Source organism: Cetorhinus maximus, chromosome 2 (assembly GCF_964194155.1).
Source record: "Cetorhinus maximus chromosome 2, sCetMax3.hap1.1, whole genome shotgun sequence".
Classification (NCBI taxonomy): domain Eukaryota; kingdom Metazoa; phylum Chordata; class Chondrichthyes; order Lamniformes; family Cetorhinidae; genus Cetorhinus; species Cetorhinus maximus.
This window is the reverse complement of record NC_135880.1, coordinates 76,504,450-76,524,082: the sequence shown is the minus strand read 5'-3', so window position 1 is coordinate 76,524,082 and position 19,633 is coordinate 76,504,450. Positions and strand designations below refer to the sequence as shown.

Sequence of the window (19,633 nt, the reverse complement as noted above, 5' to 3'; positions counted from 1 at the left end):
TTTGAAGGGTAATGGTGATGGGCTCGAGGGAGATGGGGGAGGTTCAAGGGTGAAGGTAACACTGGGAGAGGCTTGATGGGGTTAGGGAGTGGGTAAAAGGTGTTGGACACTGTCTGGAAGGTGATGTGCACCATCCTGAGGCACAGGCAGATCAGGAAGTTCACGCCCTCGATGTCCAGCAGAAAAATTTCTATGTGGGAGGACTGCAGGAGAATCCCGATAATCTATCTTGACAAGGCAAAGGTCTCTCTGTAGGCTCTAGAGAGCAGTGAAGGGAAGGCGAATAGTGTGAGTGGGAGATTTCTCGCAGATGGCTCACCTGAGCCTTGGCAACGAGCGATGCCTCGATGGGCAGGCAGGATTCAGGGGGACATGGACCTGGTCTTGGTGCCCCCAGAAAAGGGGAAGTGCGCATAGCCAATAACACAAGCAGCAGCAAGAAAAACCCAGGAGATCTTCATGAAGTGAAATGTTCCAATATTTACAAAGGTGCTAAAACTATATGCAATGATTGTACACCCATGCCACCAGTGTTAACTTAATACTTCTTAATTTTTCTTACCCTACCATTACATCTAGGTGCTTCCCCAACATCCACAGCAGAGGTGGAGGTAGCCTGCTGACTACTATTCCCTGTTGTCAGTGATGACTTTGGTGGGTGTCCTTTGGAGGGCTCTAGCCGCCTTTGGGTCTCCTGCTCTGGTGCAGGTGTCTCCTCAGTGGCCTCAGAGGTTGAAGCTGATGGGGTCACATCCAGAGAGGACTCAGAATACATGGCCACCCCTGTAGTGTCCTGATTGGAAGCCTCAGGGATGTCCGCCTGATGCCCCTCCTCCCTTTGGGTGCCTGAGAGCCCCTCCCCGACTCCTTGAGTTTAAGAGGCATCTGGAGGGAGGTTGAGGGTGCCCAGTTCCCCTCTCGTCTAACCACTGCACAAGCTTACCCATGGCTAAAGTGATGGAGTATAGGTCCGAGCACATATCTGGTAGAAACTCTGCATTCTGCTGGACCAGGGTCTCCATGGCATTCGCCATCCTCCCCATGGAGACCTCCATGTGCTCACATGCTGGAGTCATGACATTAGAGAGCACACGGACGCACTCCTCCAATTCTCATGCCAATCTGTTGAGGGCCTCTGACACCTTCGCTCTTCTCTAGCAGATCTCCGAGTGCCAGCGACCTTGGCTCTCACTGCTTCTCCCTGCTGTGGACACGTGTCTGTGAGGTGACCACCAGAGTGTGAGCCCGAGCCTAACCTAGATCTATCACCCACCGAAGTGTGTGTCTCTGTGCTGGTGGAGGGTGCAGGTGAACACTGTGATGGCTCTACAGGTATGAAGAAGTACTCGTCATTACCTGAGCTCTCCTGGGGGTTGGGGCTTACTCCTGGAGTGGGGGCTGGCTTCCCCCTCTTCCTACGCGCATCTGGAATGGAGAGAATAGAGAATGAATGACGGCCTAGGCTGGCACCTACACTGCACACAGCATCACCCTCAGGTTCCGATTTTGAGAGATTAAGCATGCTCCCTCACTGGATGTTTGGGGAAGGCCGACTTCGCCCTTGGCACAGGCATGGTCACGAACCTCCCCTGTCAGCTTGGCAGCCTGCTGCTCAAATTGTGTGAGCGGCCGGATGTCGGGCATGCCCCCTCCCTTCTTCTCCCCTCTCACCTGCTCTGTGCTGCCTTCTGCATCAAGATAGTAGGTGGATTGTGAGCACTTGTGGTGCAGGAGCAGGTCGCATGCTGCTAATTCTGTGGCTAATACATGACCCCTGACTACCCAAGGCACAAGTGAGGAGTTTGAGGGAATACTGTCCACTTGCCTGGATAAGTGTAGCTCCAACAGAACTCAGGAAGCTGGACACCTTTCAGGATGAAGCAGGCCGCTTGATTGACACCCCATCCAGCACCCTCAACATTCAGTCCCTCCACTGCTGACCCATAGTGGTAGCTGTGTGTACCAAGTGAAAGATGCACTGCTGCTGGTCCCTAAGGCTGCTTCGGCAGCTCCGTCCAGACTCATGAGCTCTGGCAGCTAGAAGGACAAGGGCAGCAGAGGCATGGGATCAGCAGCTTCTGCAAGTTGCTCTCTACTCCAAAACCCCTCTGCCCCCCCCACAATGGCTGTGCCTTCAGTGTGGCCCGGTCAGCAACTCGCAGTTGCCTCCCTACTTGCAGACCTCATGGACTGCAGTTGGGCAATGAGGCAGCACCCCAGCACCTTCTCAAGGGCTTTTAGAGATGGACAACACAGATACTGGCTTTGCCATTTGTCCCATGCCAGATTCAGAAGAATGCTGAGGTGAGTTTATAGATTAGAATGTTCACTTACCCTGGCGGCGCAGATCGCATCATTTGTCTTTCCTGCACTACAGGGCGGTCCTCCCCTGCACCCCTCTGGCACTGACCACCCTGATGAACTCGCCCCAGGCCGGTGTGCTGAGTCAGGTGGGCCTCCTCCTCCCATCTCTGGGATAAATCCTTCACGCCAGGAGGAGAGTCTGCAGGGAGGCACCGCTGAAGCGTGGGACCAGTGTTTGGTTACTTTTCGAGGCCATCTCAGTACCCTGAAGTTCTGGTGCCCTGAATCACTGGCTGTCTGAGTGCCTTTTAAATATGGCACCCAGACATGACAGTGTGGCACGTTGAGCAGCGGCTGTGACATTTCCCATCTGTGGCTAGGACTGAAGAAGAATAATAATGATGACACAATCCCCAGAGCTTCCTAATGACTTGTTAGTTACATTGGATTTGCAGGAGCCTGGGAACAGCTGCACTTCTGACTCCATGTTTTCATGCCGCACAGGTAAAGAGAAAGAGGAAAGAAATTACAGAAAAAAATAGAAAAAATGAAGTTTCAAAAAAATTACCATTTTTATAGGATAATAAATTTACAGCTATAAATTTTGAATGTTAAGTCTGCCAGTCAGAAATTTTGTTACATAACTTCCTCGTGTGCAGCCTGAAAGTACAGGATAAAACTTGGAAGCATGGCACATGGTAATACAACACCAAGAAAATTAATACTGAATAAAATATATGTGAACTTGGTGTACAAAGCTAACGAGTAAGGACAAATGAAAGATAACCCTTAGAATTATTGAAACTAGATGAGGGTATTATAGGCTGCTGCTCTTTGCCAGTTAGGTAGCTTGCTGTGTGATATTGATCTGTTTTCACTATAGGGACTGGAGCAGCTTCACATCACTGGTGAAATTAGATTGGCCTAACAGGCATCTCTTGAGTCTTGAAGTTGAAACCGGAACTAGCAAACACTGATGCAGATAAAATAGGCAATATGTAGTCTAGTGTTTATGCAATTAATCTAGCAACAGAGATTGTAATTTCAAATCCCACTGTGGCAACTTAAATTTAATAAATCTGAGAATTTGGGGATTGGTTCAAGGCAGGTAACCATGAATTCTGCCATGCTATTGTGAAATGACAAATGGTTCACTAATGCCCTTCAGAGAAGGGAACTTGCTGCCACTACCTGGTTTGGCCTACTGATGACTTGAGTATCTTAGTTGCAATATGTTGCCACCCACCTTATCTTGTGGAAATGCATCTTTTGTTAGAGCTACAAGAAAACAATTAGATTAATATGTTAGGTAATGAAGAATGCAATCAGGCTCTGCTGTATACAATGTGAGGTAAGAAGCCTTGTCCAACGTCACAAGGAATAATGGGATGGGCTTTTAACGTTGTAAAGAATCAGGTCCATAGCTGCTCCCTTAGGGCCAAACCTAATACAGCACAGAAGGAGGACATTCAGCCCATCATGCCTGCATCAGCCCTTTAAAGGAACTATTCAGTTTAGTCCTATATCCCTACTTTTCCTCATGGCCCTGAAAATTTTGCTACTTTAAGCATTTATTCAATTCTCTTTTGAAGGTTATTATTGAATCTACCTCCATCACCCTTTCAGGCAGAGCGTTCCAGATTATAACAATTCACTGTATAAAAATCACTCCTGGCTCTTTTCCAATTACATTAAACCTGTATCCTCTGGTTACCAGCCCTTCTGCTGCTGGAAACGATTTCTCCTTATTGACTCTACCAAAATCCTTCATGATTTTGAACACCTCTATTAAATGTCCCCTTAACCTTCTCTGCTCTCAGGAGAAAACCCCAGTTATACACAGACCCACATTTCTGTATGTATAAACCCTTATTCAGAGTATAGCTTCCTTGATAATAAATCTTTGTTCAATGCAAATGTTTGATGCAGAAGGAAAAAACAGATGTAATTTGATTTCAACTTGTTTGACCCAACCAGGAAGAACCAAAACAATGGGGAGGATGTAGATCCAAAGCAACAAAAGAGAAGGTATGTTATTTTGACACAGTCCACACAGCTGCCGGAAAATACACAGTGCAACAATGCAATGGCATTGTTGATTTCCTTGTGGTTGTTTGTTTGTGTATGCTTACATTTCTAAGATTAAAAGTACTTTTAAAATTATTATAAGTGGCCTTACACAGCAAGTTAGGCAGGAGCAACTTTTGGTGGGCTAAAGTTATGAAATCTTAACCTTCAACTGAATGTTCAAATTCTTCATTTTTCACCAAAAACGTTTCTAAGCCTCAGCTTTGAAGTTATTCTTTTAAAATGGATGATCAAAACTGCAGCCCCTCTGTTTCTTGTTTTGCTGCTGTGGTATTTTAAAATTAGATTTAGACAACCTTCCTTACACACTGAGCTTCAGATTATGTGTTTCTGAATTTAAATTGCTCCCTTGAAAGCATTGTTTTACAGTATAAGGGGAAAATGTAGTCCCTAAAATTTGCAGAAATCCAAAAATGAAATTGTTGAATCTAATAAAGAGAACAATTACGAATTAATACAATCTGAACTGTTTATTTTAGGTGCCAAGAAGAATCATAACTTAAGCCATATAACTCAGTATTTCAGCCATTGAATGGGCCACTATTCTGTAGCCCATCAATGATTTCAGGAATATTTCCTGACCAGTAACTCCCAGTGACGAGTAACACTTGTACAAAACAATCCATCCCCAAATCTTCGTGATCCACGTCGTTGGGCTTCACTCCCCTCTGCCTAAACTGCTCATGAAGTCAGTATCATCCTGGAAAGCTAGATAATCCAGGGCCTGAATTTTACATTCTGAGGTTGGGCGCGCGCCCAACCCGAGGACACATAAAATTGCACGAAATGATGCCGGGCATGCATCCCGACGTCATCGCACACGCGTGCAATATTGAGGTCGGCAGGTGCATGCGGCAGTCGGAGCCACTCCCTCCGACAATTAAAGGGCCAATTAAGGCCATTAAAAGACCTATTGACTGAGATTTTACATTGCCTGCGTGATTTTGTGCTCACCGCACGGGAAAAATGGGCAAGCGGGCAGCACATTTTTATCAAATTGTCATCCAAGGCCAGATTAAAATGGGTCCGGAGCATTGCCATTGTGAGTAGTGAGGAGTTTAGGAGATAGTTGGATGCGGTTGCTTAGTGAAACTTGACAGCTTTATCTCTGTTTTTAGCTACAATCTTTGCATTGACAGCCTTTATTTCAGTACTCATTGGTTTCTCCAAGGCCCCTGGAGAATTTATGCCGTGTGGACCCTTCCAGTCACCAGACGGCTTTCTGTTTCTATGATAATGGGGATTGTGCACTCCACTGGTGGGACCTCCTCTGAGGAGGAGGAAGAGAGAGACAGAAGGGAGAGGAGGCCAGGTGTCTGCAGGCAGCATCCAAAGGAGTGACCTGTTGGAGGAGAGGTGCTGGCGCAGGGCTAGCAGGAAGTCCAAGGCAGAAGGGGCCACAGAAGATGCCACTATCCTGCTGCCAGAGTTTACAGGCAGCGATGCAGCTACCTCAGCATGTCAGAGGTGCAGTGCTGAAGGAGGCTGCACCTTTCCAGGGAGACTGTGACTTCCATTTGCCAGATGATTGGGCCTGAGATCACCTCCAACTATGTGGGTGGCCACCCCATGCCAGTGGCTCTAAAGGTCACAGTGGTCCTCAACTTCAATGCCTCTGGATCTTTCCAGGTGTCAGTGGGGAATTTGTGTGCAGTCTCTCAATTAGCTGTCCACAGTTGCAACAAGCTAGTGATTGACGCTGTATTCAGGCGGGTCATGACATTTATTCATTACCAGACGGACAAGGCCAGCCAGGCTGAGCAAGCCAGAGGCTTCTCTGCAATTGCTGAGTTCCCCCGCATCCAGGGTGCCATCAACTGCACTCATGTGGCCATCAAGGCGCCAGTGGGTTAGCTGTGTGCCTTCATGAACAGGAAGGGATTCCACTACATGAACGTCCAGATAGTTTGTGACCACAAAACACACATTCTGCTAGTCTGTGGAAGGTACCCTGGCAGCTCCCATAATTCATGCATCCTTAGACACTCACAGGTGCCAAGTCTGTCCAACTCTCCAGCTCAGCTGTATGGATGGATGCTGGGTGACGAGGGCTATCCATTCAAAAGGTAGCTTATGATGCCTTTCCGGCAACCCAAGAACAGAAGCAGATCAGAGGTAAGAGCATAAGACAATAAGATGTGGGCGTAGAAGTAGGCCATTTGGCCCATCAAGTCTGCTCCACCATTCAATGAGATCATAGCTGATCTGATAATCCTCAACTCTACTTTCCTGTCATTTCCCCATAACCCTTGATTCTCTTACTGATTAAAAATCTGTCTATCTCAGCCTCGAATATACTCAAAAACCCAGCCTCTACAGCCCTCTGTGGTAAAGAATTCCACAGATTGACAACCCTCTGAGAGAAGTAATTCCTCCTCATCTCTGTTTTAAATGGGCGCCCCCTTACTCTGAGATTATGCCCACTGGTCCTAGACTCTCTCACAAGGGGAAACCAGCTCTCAGCATCTACCTTGTCAAGCCCCCTTATATGTTCCAATAAGGTCATCTCGCATTCTTCTAAACTCCAATGAGTACAGGCCCAACCTACTCAACCTCTCCTCAAAAGAAAATCCCTCCATAGCCAGGATCAACTTAGTGAACCTTCTCTGGAATGCCTCCAATGCCAGTATAAGGGGACCAAAACTGTTCTCAGTATTCTAGGTGTGGTCTAACTAGTGCCTCATATAGTTTTGACAAGACTTCCCTATTTTTATGCTCCATCCCCTTTGAAATAAAGGCCAACATTTCATTGCCTTCCCCATTACCTGCTGAACTTGTCTGCTAGCTTCTTGTGATTCATGCACGAGGACCCCTATATCCCTCTGTGCTGCAGCTTTCTGCAGTATTTCTTCGTTTAAATAATATTCAGCTCCTCTATTGTTCCTGCCAAAATGCATAAGCTCACATTTTCCCACATTATATTCCATCTGCTAAGTTTTTTTCCACTCACTTAACCTGTCTATATCCCTCTGTAGACTCTTTGGCCAGAATTTTGCCCTTGACGGGCAGGCGGGCCCGACCGACTCAGCGGCGGGTGGGCAGCTGATTGCCGCCGCCGAAACGGGCCTTGCCGCTATTTTCCGTGGGCGGGCCAATTAAGGCCTGTCCAGCGGGTTAGCGACTCCCGTGGAGAATGGGAAAATAGTTGCGGAGGCGGGCGTGCTCAGACCGCCAGTTCCAATGGGGAACCAGCAGTCTGTATAAAGAGTGGCCAGGCAGCCTGCTTGAAGCAGTGCACCATGGCCACTCGGGGAGAGAGAGAAGCAGCTGTCACATGACAGGAGCATGAGCAGGAGGAGGGGGGCAGGCTGCAGGAGAGGCCAGCGGGGGGCCACTGTGCCCCTCGATTCTCCGATGCATGCCTTGCTGTCCTCCTCCAAGAGGTGTCCAGCCATCGGGGTATATTGTATCCGGATGATAGGAGGAGGAGGAGGGCCCCCATGTCACCAGGTAGGCATGGGAGGAGGTTGGTGACGCTGTAAGCGCCCATGATGATGTGCGGCGCACTGGCACACAGTGCCACAAGAGACTCAATGTTTTGCTGCGCTCTGGAAGGGTGAGTACCATGTTGATCTTGGCCGTTTGACACAGAAGGTAGCCTTAGCCTTTGAGGCCCACCACCCCCCCACGTCTTGCTGTCGTTACTGCATTGGGCATTTGGCGCATGCTGGGTGGGCAAACGAGTACTGACCATGCTTACATCAGCCTCAGTGGTTGAGAAGACGGGTTCTCCCTGCAGCATATGTTGGTGTTTGTCACATTTGAGTAGCCTGGGGGCAACCTGCAGGGGAGGCAGCTAGACACATACTCAGAACTCCAATGCATGTCTTATAGATGGTGATGAGATGGTGGAAGGGGAGCCTCAAGGTGTTGTGGCCAAGAGCCATCTGCTGGCCTCAGCGCTGCACCTAGTTGCGCCTCCTTGCCATGGGCGCTAAGAGCCATGTGATACTCAAAGTGATGGACGCCAAATGTGTCCAAGGTGGCCGTTGGGGGAGGAGGTTGAGACTAGCCGTGCTATCTTCTGGGGACTGATCACCAGTAGTATGGACAGGAGCAGCTTGAGGCCTCAGATGGGCCACTGTGGTAGGGGTGTGGCGTGCGCGTGCAGAGTACATGCGTGATCAGCCCCAATAAATGATCTTTTCTGTTCTGCAGGCAAAAAGTGAACATAATCAGGGCACGCCCTGCTCCAGCACCTCACGACCTTTGAGGAGCAGGCCATGGAGCTGGGGAGGAGGCAGGAGGCCAGGGCGGCAGGTGGCGGTGAGGCTGGGGTTCAGCGGGCAGGTATTTGAGGCCCACAGTCCCATCCACTCTGCACACCATCCAAACCACTGATGGTTGCTGCAGTCGTTGATGCTGAAACACTGCTCATTCACAGACTGAGACATTCTGATGTCTGGGTCATACAGAAGGGACCCTCGTCCCCTTGAGGAATCGCGTCTCCACCACCTTCCAAAGTCACCTTATCCCATTTGTGACCATTATCCCCATGGCCTAACATCCTAACATGCCATGGCATCGCTGCTGCACATCCAAAGACTTATTGCATCTCAGGAGGGTTTGTACCTCCACCACCCTTTCAGTCAGTGCGCCCCACATTACTCTGTCCAAAAGGTCCTCAGCACCTCAGCTGTCAACCTCATGGCACTTAACTTAAATAAATGCCACCACGTTACTCATCCCTGTTCCAAGGGGAAATGTTGCCTTCTGCCCACCCAGTCTATGCCCCTCCTAATGGTATGAAGGTCAATAATGTGACCTGTCAATCTCCTGTGATCCACGGCAAATGGCGCAAGTGTTTGCGATATTTCCTCAGCCCCGCAACTATCCAGGCCAGCATGCATCCAGGTCAGGTATCTCTGCACTCTCCCCACTCCAATGGCACATAACATGCTGTGTGGCATTCCTGAGGCCATCTGACCAGCCTGTCTGTATGTGCGTCTAATGTTTGGGCCTCCTCTTGACTCTTTTTCCACCCCACCAATGTTCGTCTCCTTAGGGTCTTGAAGGGTGAGCGACTTATGAGGCTGGGGGAGGAAAGGGATGAAAGGTTTAACTGACTGTACACTAACTGAAGCACTGTCCCTTGTTGTTAATTTCAGCATCACCACCACATGGCCACTCCTAAAGACACTGCAGTACCCCCTCCACACCTGAGGGCCAAGACATGCAACTTGTGGCACATCATTTCAGCGCAGACACAAACACCTCGGTGGGGAATTTACCGTCGGCTAGTGTCCCGGGTCACAGTGGAGAGGGCACTTCACAATCGCTTGAGGAGATGGTAGGGACAGAGAGTGCTGATGGTGCCAGCATCCGGAGGGCTGCAGGGAACGAGGCACGTGCTGAGTCCGGCACTGATGATGTGCCTCTGGAGTTGTCACCAATGCAGCAGCTGCAGGACAAGCGGCAGGAAGTGCGTTTGCATCTGGCAGGGTTGCATGAGGGTATGCTTCAGTTGGTCTCTGCAATAGAGGAGCCCAGGCAGTATGCACGTGAACGCATGAACCTCAGGGCAGAGCTTCATGCTTCCTCCACTGAGAGGGGGTTCGATCGGATGGAGAATCTTCTGATTGGGTTATGCTCTGACCTGCAAGCCCTCACAGTGGTACTGGCCACGGGTGGTCATTTCCAATGTGGGAGCTGTTGTGGGCACTAAGCGTCGGCGCTCGGTGCCCATGCATCTGCGGTGAGCAGGGAGGTCCAATGTGACCTCACGACGGCGCAGCAGCTGCCTGTCGTCACTGCGAGCTCCTCTCAGGGTGCTCCGGATGAGGGCAGCAGCTCCTCCACCCCTCTGCCAGTCAACGTTGCTTCCGTTGAGGCTACGACAACTGGGGAGGTGCCAGTTCTGTAACCGGCCTCTCCCTCCCAGGCGGGGCCATCACAGGCTCCACGGGCCAGAGGACGCCTGCCAAGATCATCGATGCCAACAGGACAGCAGAATCAGCAGGCTGTCTCACAAGCCACTCCGACCAATGGGGCGGCACCTAGACGTAGCACCCGAAAACGTAAGCATAAGGCACATTAGGCACTCAATGGGTATGTCACTGGTGATTTTGTGTTGGCCTTAGAATAGGGAAAAATATACTTATGTTTGCAATAGTAATTACATAATTGCAATTATGTTGGACATAATAAAGTCCACTTTTCTGACCATGGCTGAGGGTATTTCCTTTGTGCTGCATTTGTCTTTTTCATAGACATATCATGAGTGTTTGAATGGACATTGATGTTTCTGTACTAAGCCCTTAGTTGCAGCTGATAAGGTGGGAGATGTAGCACCTAAGTGCAACGTGTGGAAGTGCCAGGCAATGCTGCTCCTGCTGATGCACGTGTGTGGAGCTAGCTGAAGGTTCATTGGATTAAATTGTCCCGGGTGTCCCTGCCTTCTTGGTGTAATAGCGGGTCGGCGTGCTGCCCCTCATCATCGCCCTGTGCTTCCTCATCCTCTGAGCCACTGCTGGATTCATCATATGCAGCCTCATCCAGGGCGTCAAGGTCTTCATTGTCAACTGCATCCCCCCTTTCCAACACAAGATTATGCAGAGCGCAGCATGCTACCACTATCAGAGAGATGCGATCTGGGGGGTACTGGAGTGCACCCCCTGAGCGGTCCAGGCAACGGAAACGCATCTTGAGAAGACTGATGGTTCTCTCCACCACAGCCCTTGTGGAGGCGTGGCTCCTATTGTAGCGCTCCTCAGCTTCTGTTCTTGGATAGCGGAGAGGCGTCATGAGCCACCTTCGGAGGGGATAGCCCATGTCACCCACCAGACAACCATCCAGCCAAGCCGGAGCACTGAAGAGTGTCGGCACCTGGGAGTGTCTGAGGATGTAGGCGTCGTGGGAGCTGCCTGGGTACCTGGCACAGACTTGTAGAATCAGCATCCTGTGATCACACACTATCTGCACGTTCATGGAGTGGAAGCCCTTCCTGTTGACGAAGGCACCGGGCTCACCTGCTGGCGCCTCGATGGCCACATGTGTGCAGTCTATTGCACCCTGGACGCGGGGGAAGCCAGCAATGGCCGCGAAGCCTCTGGCTCGCTGTGCCTGACTTGCCTGGTCACAGCAGAAGTGGATGAAGGTCAATACCCATCTGAACAGAGCGTCTGTAACCTGCTTGACACAAGTGTGGACAGCTGATTGAGAGTCACCACAAAGATCACCCACTGAGCCCTGGAAGGAGCCAGAGGCATAGAAGTGGAGGGCAACTGTGACCTTCAGAGCTGCTGGCATGGGGTGCCCACCCACACAGTTAGGAGATATCTCAGGGCCAATCATCTGACAGATGTAGCTGAATGTTTCCCTTGACAGACGGAGCCTCCTTCGGCACCTCAGTCATATTGAGGTAGCTGCTTCACCGCCTGTATACCCTGGCAGCAGGATAGTGGCATCTTCTGCGGCCCCTTCCACCTTGGACAACCTCTTGGCCCTGCGCCCCTTGTGCCTGTACCTAGCCTCCCAATGGTGGCTCCCCTGGAGGCTGATTGTCCACTCCTGGCCTCCTCCTTATTCTATCCCTCCCTTCCTCCTCAGAGGAGCTGCCTCCAGTGGAGATGTCAGAACCCGTACCCCCAGGCTAAATGGAGGCCTCCGGAAAGCTGCAAGCCCGAGAAAGATTACTATCTGCAGACTGGTTTCAAAGTACACAAAAAGCTCTTGGAAATCGATGTGAACTGCTAACAATCAAACAGGCAAGTTTAAAACACTGTCTGCAATTAAAACTTAGTGGAAAACATGAACAACCCCTCTGAGTCCACATATCCCGCCAGTGCATGAGTTTTATTAAAAAATCTCCTACCCGCCTGCCCGTTGGGCCCGTGCACTGACCCGAAGTTCGCACGGGCCCCTCAAAATCCTGTACAATTGGCAAGTTAAGGGCCTTAACGAGGCCTTTAATTAATGGCGGGAGAGCGTCCCGCTGCTGTGCGCACCCACCGACCGAAATATCGCAATGCAGCGCGCTGACATTGGGACGCTCGCGTGACGTCAGTGTGCAACATTTTAAGCGCTGACGTGCGGGCTCCACCACCCGCACAACAGCCAGAAAATTCTGCCCTTTGGGTCATCCTCACCACTTGCCTTCCCGACTATTTTTGTGTCATCTGCAAACTTGGCAATAATACATTCACTTCCCTCATCTAAGCCATTAATATATATTGTAAATAATTGTGGCCTCAGCATTGATCCTTGCGGTACTCCACTAGTTACAGGTTGCCATCTTGAAAATTTCCCCCTTATCCCTACTCTCTGTCTTCTATTAGTTAGCCAATTCTCTATCCATGCTAATATACTCCCTCTGACACCACGGGCTCTTACCTTATTAAGCAGCCTTATGTGCAGTACTTTATCAAATGCCTTTTAGAAATCTAAATATATTACTTCTACTGGTCCCCCTTTATCTATCCTGCTTGTTACCTCCTCAAACAATTCTAATAAATTTGTCAGGCATAATTTCCCCTTCTTGAAGCTGTGCTGACTCTGCTGGTGTGCGCACGGTTTCCAGGGAGTTTGCACGACGCCTACATCTTGAGTCGCTCGCAGATCCCTGCAGTTTTCCAGGGTCCACAGAGGCTGCAGGGTTGTTTCCTTGGGACAAGGTCTGTGGCTGATGACACCCATTCAGTGGCCTCAGACTGCAGCAGAGTGATGCTATAATGAGCCTCATGCAGCAGCTCGCAACTTGGTGGAGCAGACCATCGGGGTGTTAAAGATGCATTTCCGGTGCCTGGACCGTTCTGGTGGAGCCCTGCAATACAGTCCGCAGAGGGTGTCACGCATTGTCATCATCTGCTGTGCCCTTTACAACCTGGCGCTGCAATGAGGAGATGGAGGACCTGCACGTCTTTTCCGATGAGGAGGACGCCAATGGGGATGAGGGTGAGCGGATCCACTGTGGTGACTACGACGGGGATGAGGCTCTCGCACTGGCTAGATGAGGCTGGCACACTTGGGAAGCCCTCATAGCTGCCAGATTTGTGGAGAATGATGACGACATGCAGTGAGGTGTCCCCGTAGATCCTCACATCACAGTTCTGAATGTTTGACTCCAGTCTGGCTTATCGCAGCGCCAATACCGTCTATGAGAATGCTCCTGTCATGGAGATGCAGTGGAGGCCCTAATAATTGCTCGATCGCAGGAGGATGATGACAACATGCAGTGAGGACACTCCATAGATCTTCACATAGCCTCTGAAAATGTCTGACTCCTGTCTGGCCGAGGACAGCGCGCTTGCGCTCCCTGATCAGGGCCCTGTCAGAGACTGATGCTATGTCCACCTTCTGCACCTCCGGCCTTCAGGAGCTGGTGCACAGCATCACTGATCGCAGATGCTGGTGTGATGGGGGCCAGCTTAAAGGTGCTGAGAGCACACAGACAATATGAGAGAACTCTTTAGCGCCTGCCCACTACATTCTGGTAGCAATGACCAGCACTGCCGAGGTGCAGGCATCAGTAATGTTTCCAGGGAGTGTGAGGCTGGACCATCACTGTGGTCTGAAGGCTGCACAAAGCACAGGGAAGAGGCTCTCGACTGAGACACCTGCCTTTATCTTGTGCAGAAAGGTTTCATACCTGAGTGACAAGAACACTGCTCATCAGAACAAGGAGCCACAGGCAGGGAGACATTCTTAGGAGTTTATTGACAGTAGTGAACAGTATGTACAAGCGATCAACACCCATGGCCAAGCTGTGCAACTACTTTTACCTAACTTTCCTAACCCTACTGCTATGTCTTGGTGCTCCCCGGACCTCCACAGCAGAGGTGGAGGCAGCCTGCTGACTGTGGTGCCCTTCCCGTGATGACGTTGGTCAGCGCCCTCTGGAGGGTTCTAGACTTGGAGGGTTCCGGCCTGTTTTTGGGGCCTTGCTGTATGGCAGTGGCACCCTCCTTGACCTGTGAAGCTGGAGCTGCGGAAGTCACAGGAAGATAGAATTCGGATGGGCCAGTCACCCCCAGAGTCACCTGGGTGGATGGCCCCGGAGTGTGCACCTGCTGATCCTCCTCCCTATGGGTGCCCGAGGGCCCCTGGCTGACTCGGTGAGTGGAAAGGGTAGCTGGAGTGAGATCAAGCTGCCCAACATCCCTCTCGTGTACACACTGTTGGAGGCCAACTATGGCATTAGCGATGGAGTTAAGCCTGCGCAGCAGTGCAGGAGTGATGTCCTGGACTAAGGTCTCCTTGGCGGCCGCCATTCTGCCAGTGTTGATCTCAGTGCGTTGCAATGCCGGCGCTATCACCTCAGCCTGAAGGTGCAACCTGAGGAGTGCAGCGGACATCCCTTCGTGATGTTCCCGAGCTTGCCTTTGCAGCTCCAGCAGCTGTGATATGACCAAGTCCAGAAGCTCGTCATCTAACTCGGACTCAACAACATCCTGGTCTCCAGCAGTCCTCCGAGTGCCGGGGACCTGGGAAGTCCCTGCCTCCGCCTGCTGTGGATTAGAAAGTGCAATGTGCTCACCAGATTGCGGCCCCGAGGCTACTCTAAAGCTGGGTCCCACCGAGGATTGTGTCTCTGCCGTGGTGGAGGGTGTGGGTGAGTGCTGTGACGGGACTTCAGGGAGGGTGCCTGCTGATTCCTCTTCAGAGATTTCTTCGGGGTTTGATTGGAGGCCCTAGGTCATGGACTCTATCAGCTGTTTGGCAGATGTGCCTGCGAAAGCAAGGGGAGATAATTAGTGCATAGCAGTGGCCTGTGAAACAGGACACATCACTCATGGCATGGTTGTCTGATGGATCTGCTGGATCCTCACTTGGTAGAACAGCGCTGACCCACTGTCAGCACAGGACCGGTCCCGGTCATCACCGGCCAGCTGGATGGCCGTGTTTTCGAATTCTATCAGAACTTTGAATTCTGGCATCCCTTCGCCTGCCTATGGTCTTTCCTTCCTGTTGTGAGCCAATTTGTCCTACATGGATAGAGATGGGGAGAGTGTGTCAGGAACTCATGCTGGGCCAGATGATAATTATGCCTGGCCTGTGTGGGTGGCGGGTGGTCCCATGGACGGGATGAGGACAATGATGGTTGTGAAAGAGTGAATGGTGATGTCTCTTGTACTGGCAGTGAGTGAGGGCCCTGTAGATGTGTGATGGATTTGTGAGTGTGTGAGTTGGGAGTGATGAAAAGAGTGACTTACCCTGGCGGAATGGAGGAGATCATTCATCCTTTTGCGGCACTGGGGTGGCTGTCCTCCTCTGCAGGGCATTCGCTCTGATCACCGCCTCCCAAGCCGGGTTGGTGACATTGCTACGCATCCTGCGGCCAGAGCGGGGAGGGCGGAGCAAATCCCGTCAGGCCTCAACGGCATCCCGCAGTCCCTCGAAGGATCCATCATTGAAGCGGGGGGTGCTGCAGTCTTTCTGCCTTTGCTGGCCATGTTTACTTGACAGCTGTGGTGAGCTGGTGGCGATGAGTGCTGTGCTGGCGGCTGTCTTTTAAGGATGGTGGCCAGCATCATGCAACAGCGGGGCAGTGGCGAGTGGGTGAATGAGAGCCACCCCCATGTTTTCTGGGAATGCATAAATAATGAGGCGGGCTTGGGAAAATATGGCATGAAAACCTGCCATTTTCGTTGGGTAGGACTCCATTTTACCCATCCACTACCTCACTTTGTGCAATACTGGGAAAATTCCCCCCTTAGAGTGGGAGTTCTCCTTCTAGTTGTGGAGCTTGGTGGAAGCACGTAACTGCTGCTGCAGCCTGTAAATAAAGTTCGATATTTCTAATGAAAAACCTGTCTGGAACATCAAGTCCATAACATCTTTTCTTCTCCTGAAAGGACAGAGGAGCATTGATTAATCCACTCTCTACCTGTAGCGCTGTTGCAGCCTGGTGAACCCGACCTTAGGAACACCTTGCAGGGCACATCCGAGTCATGGCCCGCAACCCACAAAGCACTCAGACCAAGCAGCCAGAGCTCACCACCTTAGCCGGCACAGATACCACTGACAGTTGGCACTCAGACTCTTACACCCCTGAGCACCATGTATTAATAGCCAGCCATTAACACTTCTCCACACAGATTCATGTCAACTCGGTACTCACCCTTGCCAAGCGCAGCAGATCATTGAACCTTTTATGGCACTATACCCATGTGCGCTGCACAACATCATGGCTGCTGACCTGGGCTGCCACCTCTGCCCATGCCTTCTTGGTGAAGTGTGGTGGCCTCCTCTTGCCATCCCTGGGTATCAAGATGTCCCACCTGGCATTGACCTTCTCCACAAGGATTCCCAGGCACTCATCCGAGAACCAGGGAGGGGTGGGGGCGAGTGCCCGCCAGACTTGTCCTCCCGCCTGGCGTGCCCAGCAGGTACAGATGCCATTTCTATTCCACACAAGTGTTTCTTCCTCGAACTCGACAGCTCCCTCTGTGTCCCCTGGCAGCCTTCAGGGAGCTGCCTCTGCTGCTTTCGAATCCTCCACCGGGTCGCCATTGGACCTGGTGCCTGACAAGCTCCCGTATGTCTCTGCCGACCAGTGAAAAGATGTGTTTCACGCTGGGTGGGCCTTAATTGGCCACCGAGCGTGAAATTGCATTGAAAATGCGATCTCTCCCGGGAGCGGATTCTTCATCCACTTCCGGGCCCGACGACTTTGCATGCATGCCAAACATGAAATTCAGGCCCAGGTTTCCTACCTCCATTACCAACTATTTCCTCAAACCCGCTTCCTCTCTCAACCATCACCTCCGGAAATTACAAAGCAGTGATTATATTAATATTTTCATCACTTTCCTAATCAATGGCATTTTTAAAACCATATGTAAATACACTTTTCTTTAAGACACACTGTTTAAATCCTTCATATGGAATGATCGATCTACAATTTTTCACATGGTCTCTTCAAATTCCTTCTGTCTCCAAAAACACATTGGTCAACAAAGTAATATCACTTGCTGTTCACAAGACCTATAGCTACCCATAGACTATTTACAGATCTTAGAGATCATTTCCAGTATGACACTTCCTACAGGGAAACAGTGGCAAGCAACAGTGTGGCTCTTCAACTAATCAAATTGAAGAATCCTTATTAAGCTATGCAAAGCCTAAACCAGAAAGTATAAATTAGAACACTTAATTCATTGTAAAATTATGTTTAAAATTGAATATGAGAGGGAAAGAAAGATTAGATTAAGAGAGAGAGATAAAAATGACAGAAAGAAAAAAGAAAAAATAACACTTTTAACATCTTCAACAATAATTAAATTCTGAGGGAATGAGACTCCACATTTATAAAAATTAATTTTCATGGGTCTGAGACGTTGTTTGACAGCAGTTAAGATTTATCACGCCACTAAGAATACACTTACATTTGAATGTGCCAGCCCTAACTTTTTCTGGCATGTTTAGGGCTAAGTACAGTAACTTCAAACCCTTACATTGGCTTCAGTACCGAGTCTGTTGGCAGGTCAAAACAGGCAGCAATTTCTGGATTTCGCCTGCCTTTAGCTGCAAATATGCAGACTCTGAAAGTTGCTGACTGATTTACTGCATAATAACAGTGAGTGCTCATAGTCTCTTAACACAGAATCTAGACCAATATTATTGCAAACTTAAGTTATTACCTATTTTTAGCATTTCTTCACGCACACTTTTTCCTTTTGGGGAATAGTGGGGAGGTGATGAAAGGATTCCTGGGCTGACTGTCAGTCCATCGAACCACATCATGAATGCTCCTTCCATGGTCAACAAGTCCTAGGAATAAGGGCGCTACCTCCTAATTATTAAATGATAATCCAGTTAATTCCTGTGAAAGTAATATTTATGTTTTCTGTCAAAGGTCCCGATCTCGTGGAAACACCAGTGGCAGTGGTAGTGAGTCTGAAAATTCCAGTAGGGAGCGTAAAAGACGAAACAGGTATACACAAAAGGGTTAATTTAATGAATCTGTGCTTTTGTTGGAGATACTTTCTAACTGGAAGCATGTATTGGAAAGCTGGCAATGTGTAAATGATCCACTAGAGAGGGGCTAGGCGGTGGGTAAAAGCATGTCATAGGTACTGTCAGATGAGTTGTTTTTAATAGATTTTTAAAAAATTATTTTGCTAAATAAAGGAAACAAGAGTGTACTGTACTTTCAGTGTCAAACCAACTCAGTGGTAGCACTCTCTCCTCTGAGCTAGATGATCATGAGATCAAGCCCCACCCCAGCAATTGAACACACAATCTAGGCTGACACTTGAGTGCAGTACTGAGGGTGTACTGATTTGCTAGCAGTGCTGTCTTTAGATAATACATGAAATGGAAGCCTTATTTGCCTGTTTTGGTAAATTAAAAAGATTCCGCAAAAGTATTGGGAGTTTTCCCAATATTTACCCCTCAACAAATATCACCAAAAATAGATTAACTGGTTATTCTTCTCGTTGTTTACCAGACCTTGTTGTCACACTTGCTGACAAAGTAGTGACAATACTTCATAAATAACTCATTAGTTGTAAAGCACTTAGACATCTGAGATTGTAAAAGGTGCTAAATATTACAAGTTCTTTCTTTAAATTTTTAGTATACATGTTAGTATACATGAGGGATCAGGAACAAAATCTAAAATAATAAGATACACTCTGACTTTTGCACATACACACACACAAACACTTTAAGTCCACACACAAGTACAGAAAACAGAGTAGGAAAGGATAGGCTGGCTAAATTAGAGTCCGTAGGAAATAAAAGAAGTTCACAGCTTGGACTCTCTACTGGCTGCAGGCAGAATCCGGTGGTTTTTGCTTTCAGTGCCAAGGTGGTTTAAAGCTGTGGCTGGGTTTTCTGTCCTTCTGGAACCTGCTGTGGAATTGAATTCTTTCTTTAAAAACTCTCTGTCTACTGCAAAATGGAGATGGTAAAGTTAAATTAGTAGACAGGGTCCAAGCTAGTTAGTTGGGTACAGAGAGAGAGAGAGAGGTTAGGAGCTTCTCTTAGCTCAACTATTAGTCTATTTCTTCGGAGAGACCCATGTGCTTAAATCACTCAAAAGCCAAGTGCTAGTAATTCAAACAGAATTGTATATTCCAATAATAACTTGATTAGCTCATCTGGGAAGCTGTCTTAAAAATCAAAATCTTTTTGTCCAAGCAATTAACCTTTGAATGCTTTGTCTTCAGCTGTTGAGTACTGTAGATGGCTCCCTTGGATGTCTTGTTGATAGGACAGGAAGAAAGGTCACTAACAAACCCTAGAGGGGTGCCATTTTCTGTAATGGGTTTTGCAGACTTGCTGTCTCCTCTCCATA

The 19,633-nt window shown here is 49.3% G+C and overlaps 1 protein-coding gene across 2 annotated transcripts in view; it reads left to right on the top strand.

Annotated features, from left to right (window-relative positions):
- Positions 1–19,633, top strand: part of epb41l4a (erythrocyte membrane protein band 4.1 like 4A) — a 349,865-nt gene that overhangs the window by 291,103 nt on the left and 39,129 nt on the right. Inside the window, exons 17-18 of one of the 2 annotated variants that reach the window (XM_078566243.1) lie at positions 4,282–4,332; positions 18,188–18,265. In XM_078566243.1, coding sequence (XP_078422369.1) covers positions 4,282–4,332; positions 18,188–18,265 — 129 coding nt within the window. The remainder of the gene's footprint in view (positions 1–4,281; positions 4,333–18,187; positions 18,266–19,633) is intronic. The other variant, XM_078566249.1, reaches the window with a different exon arrangement.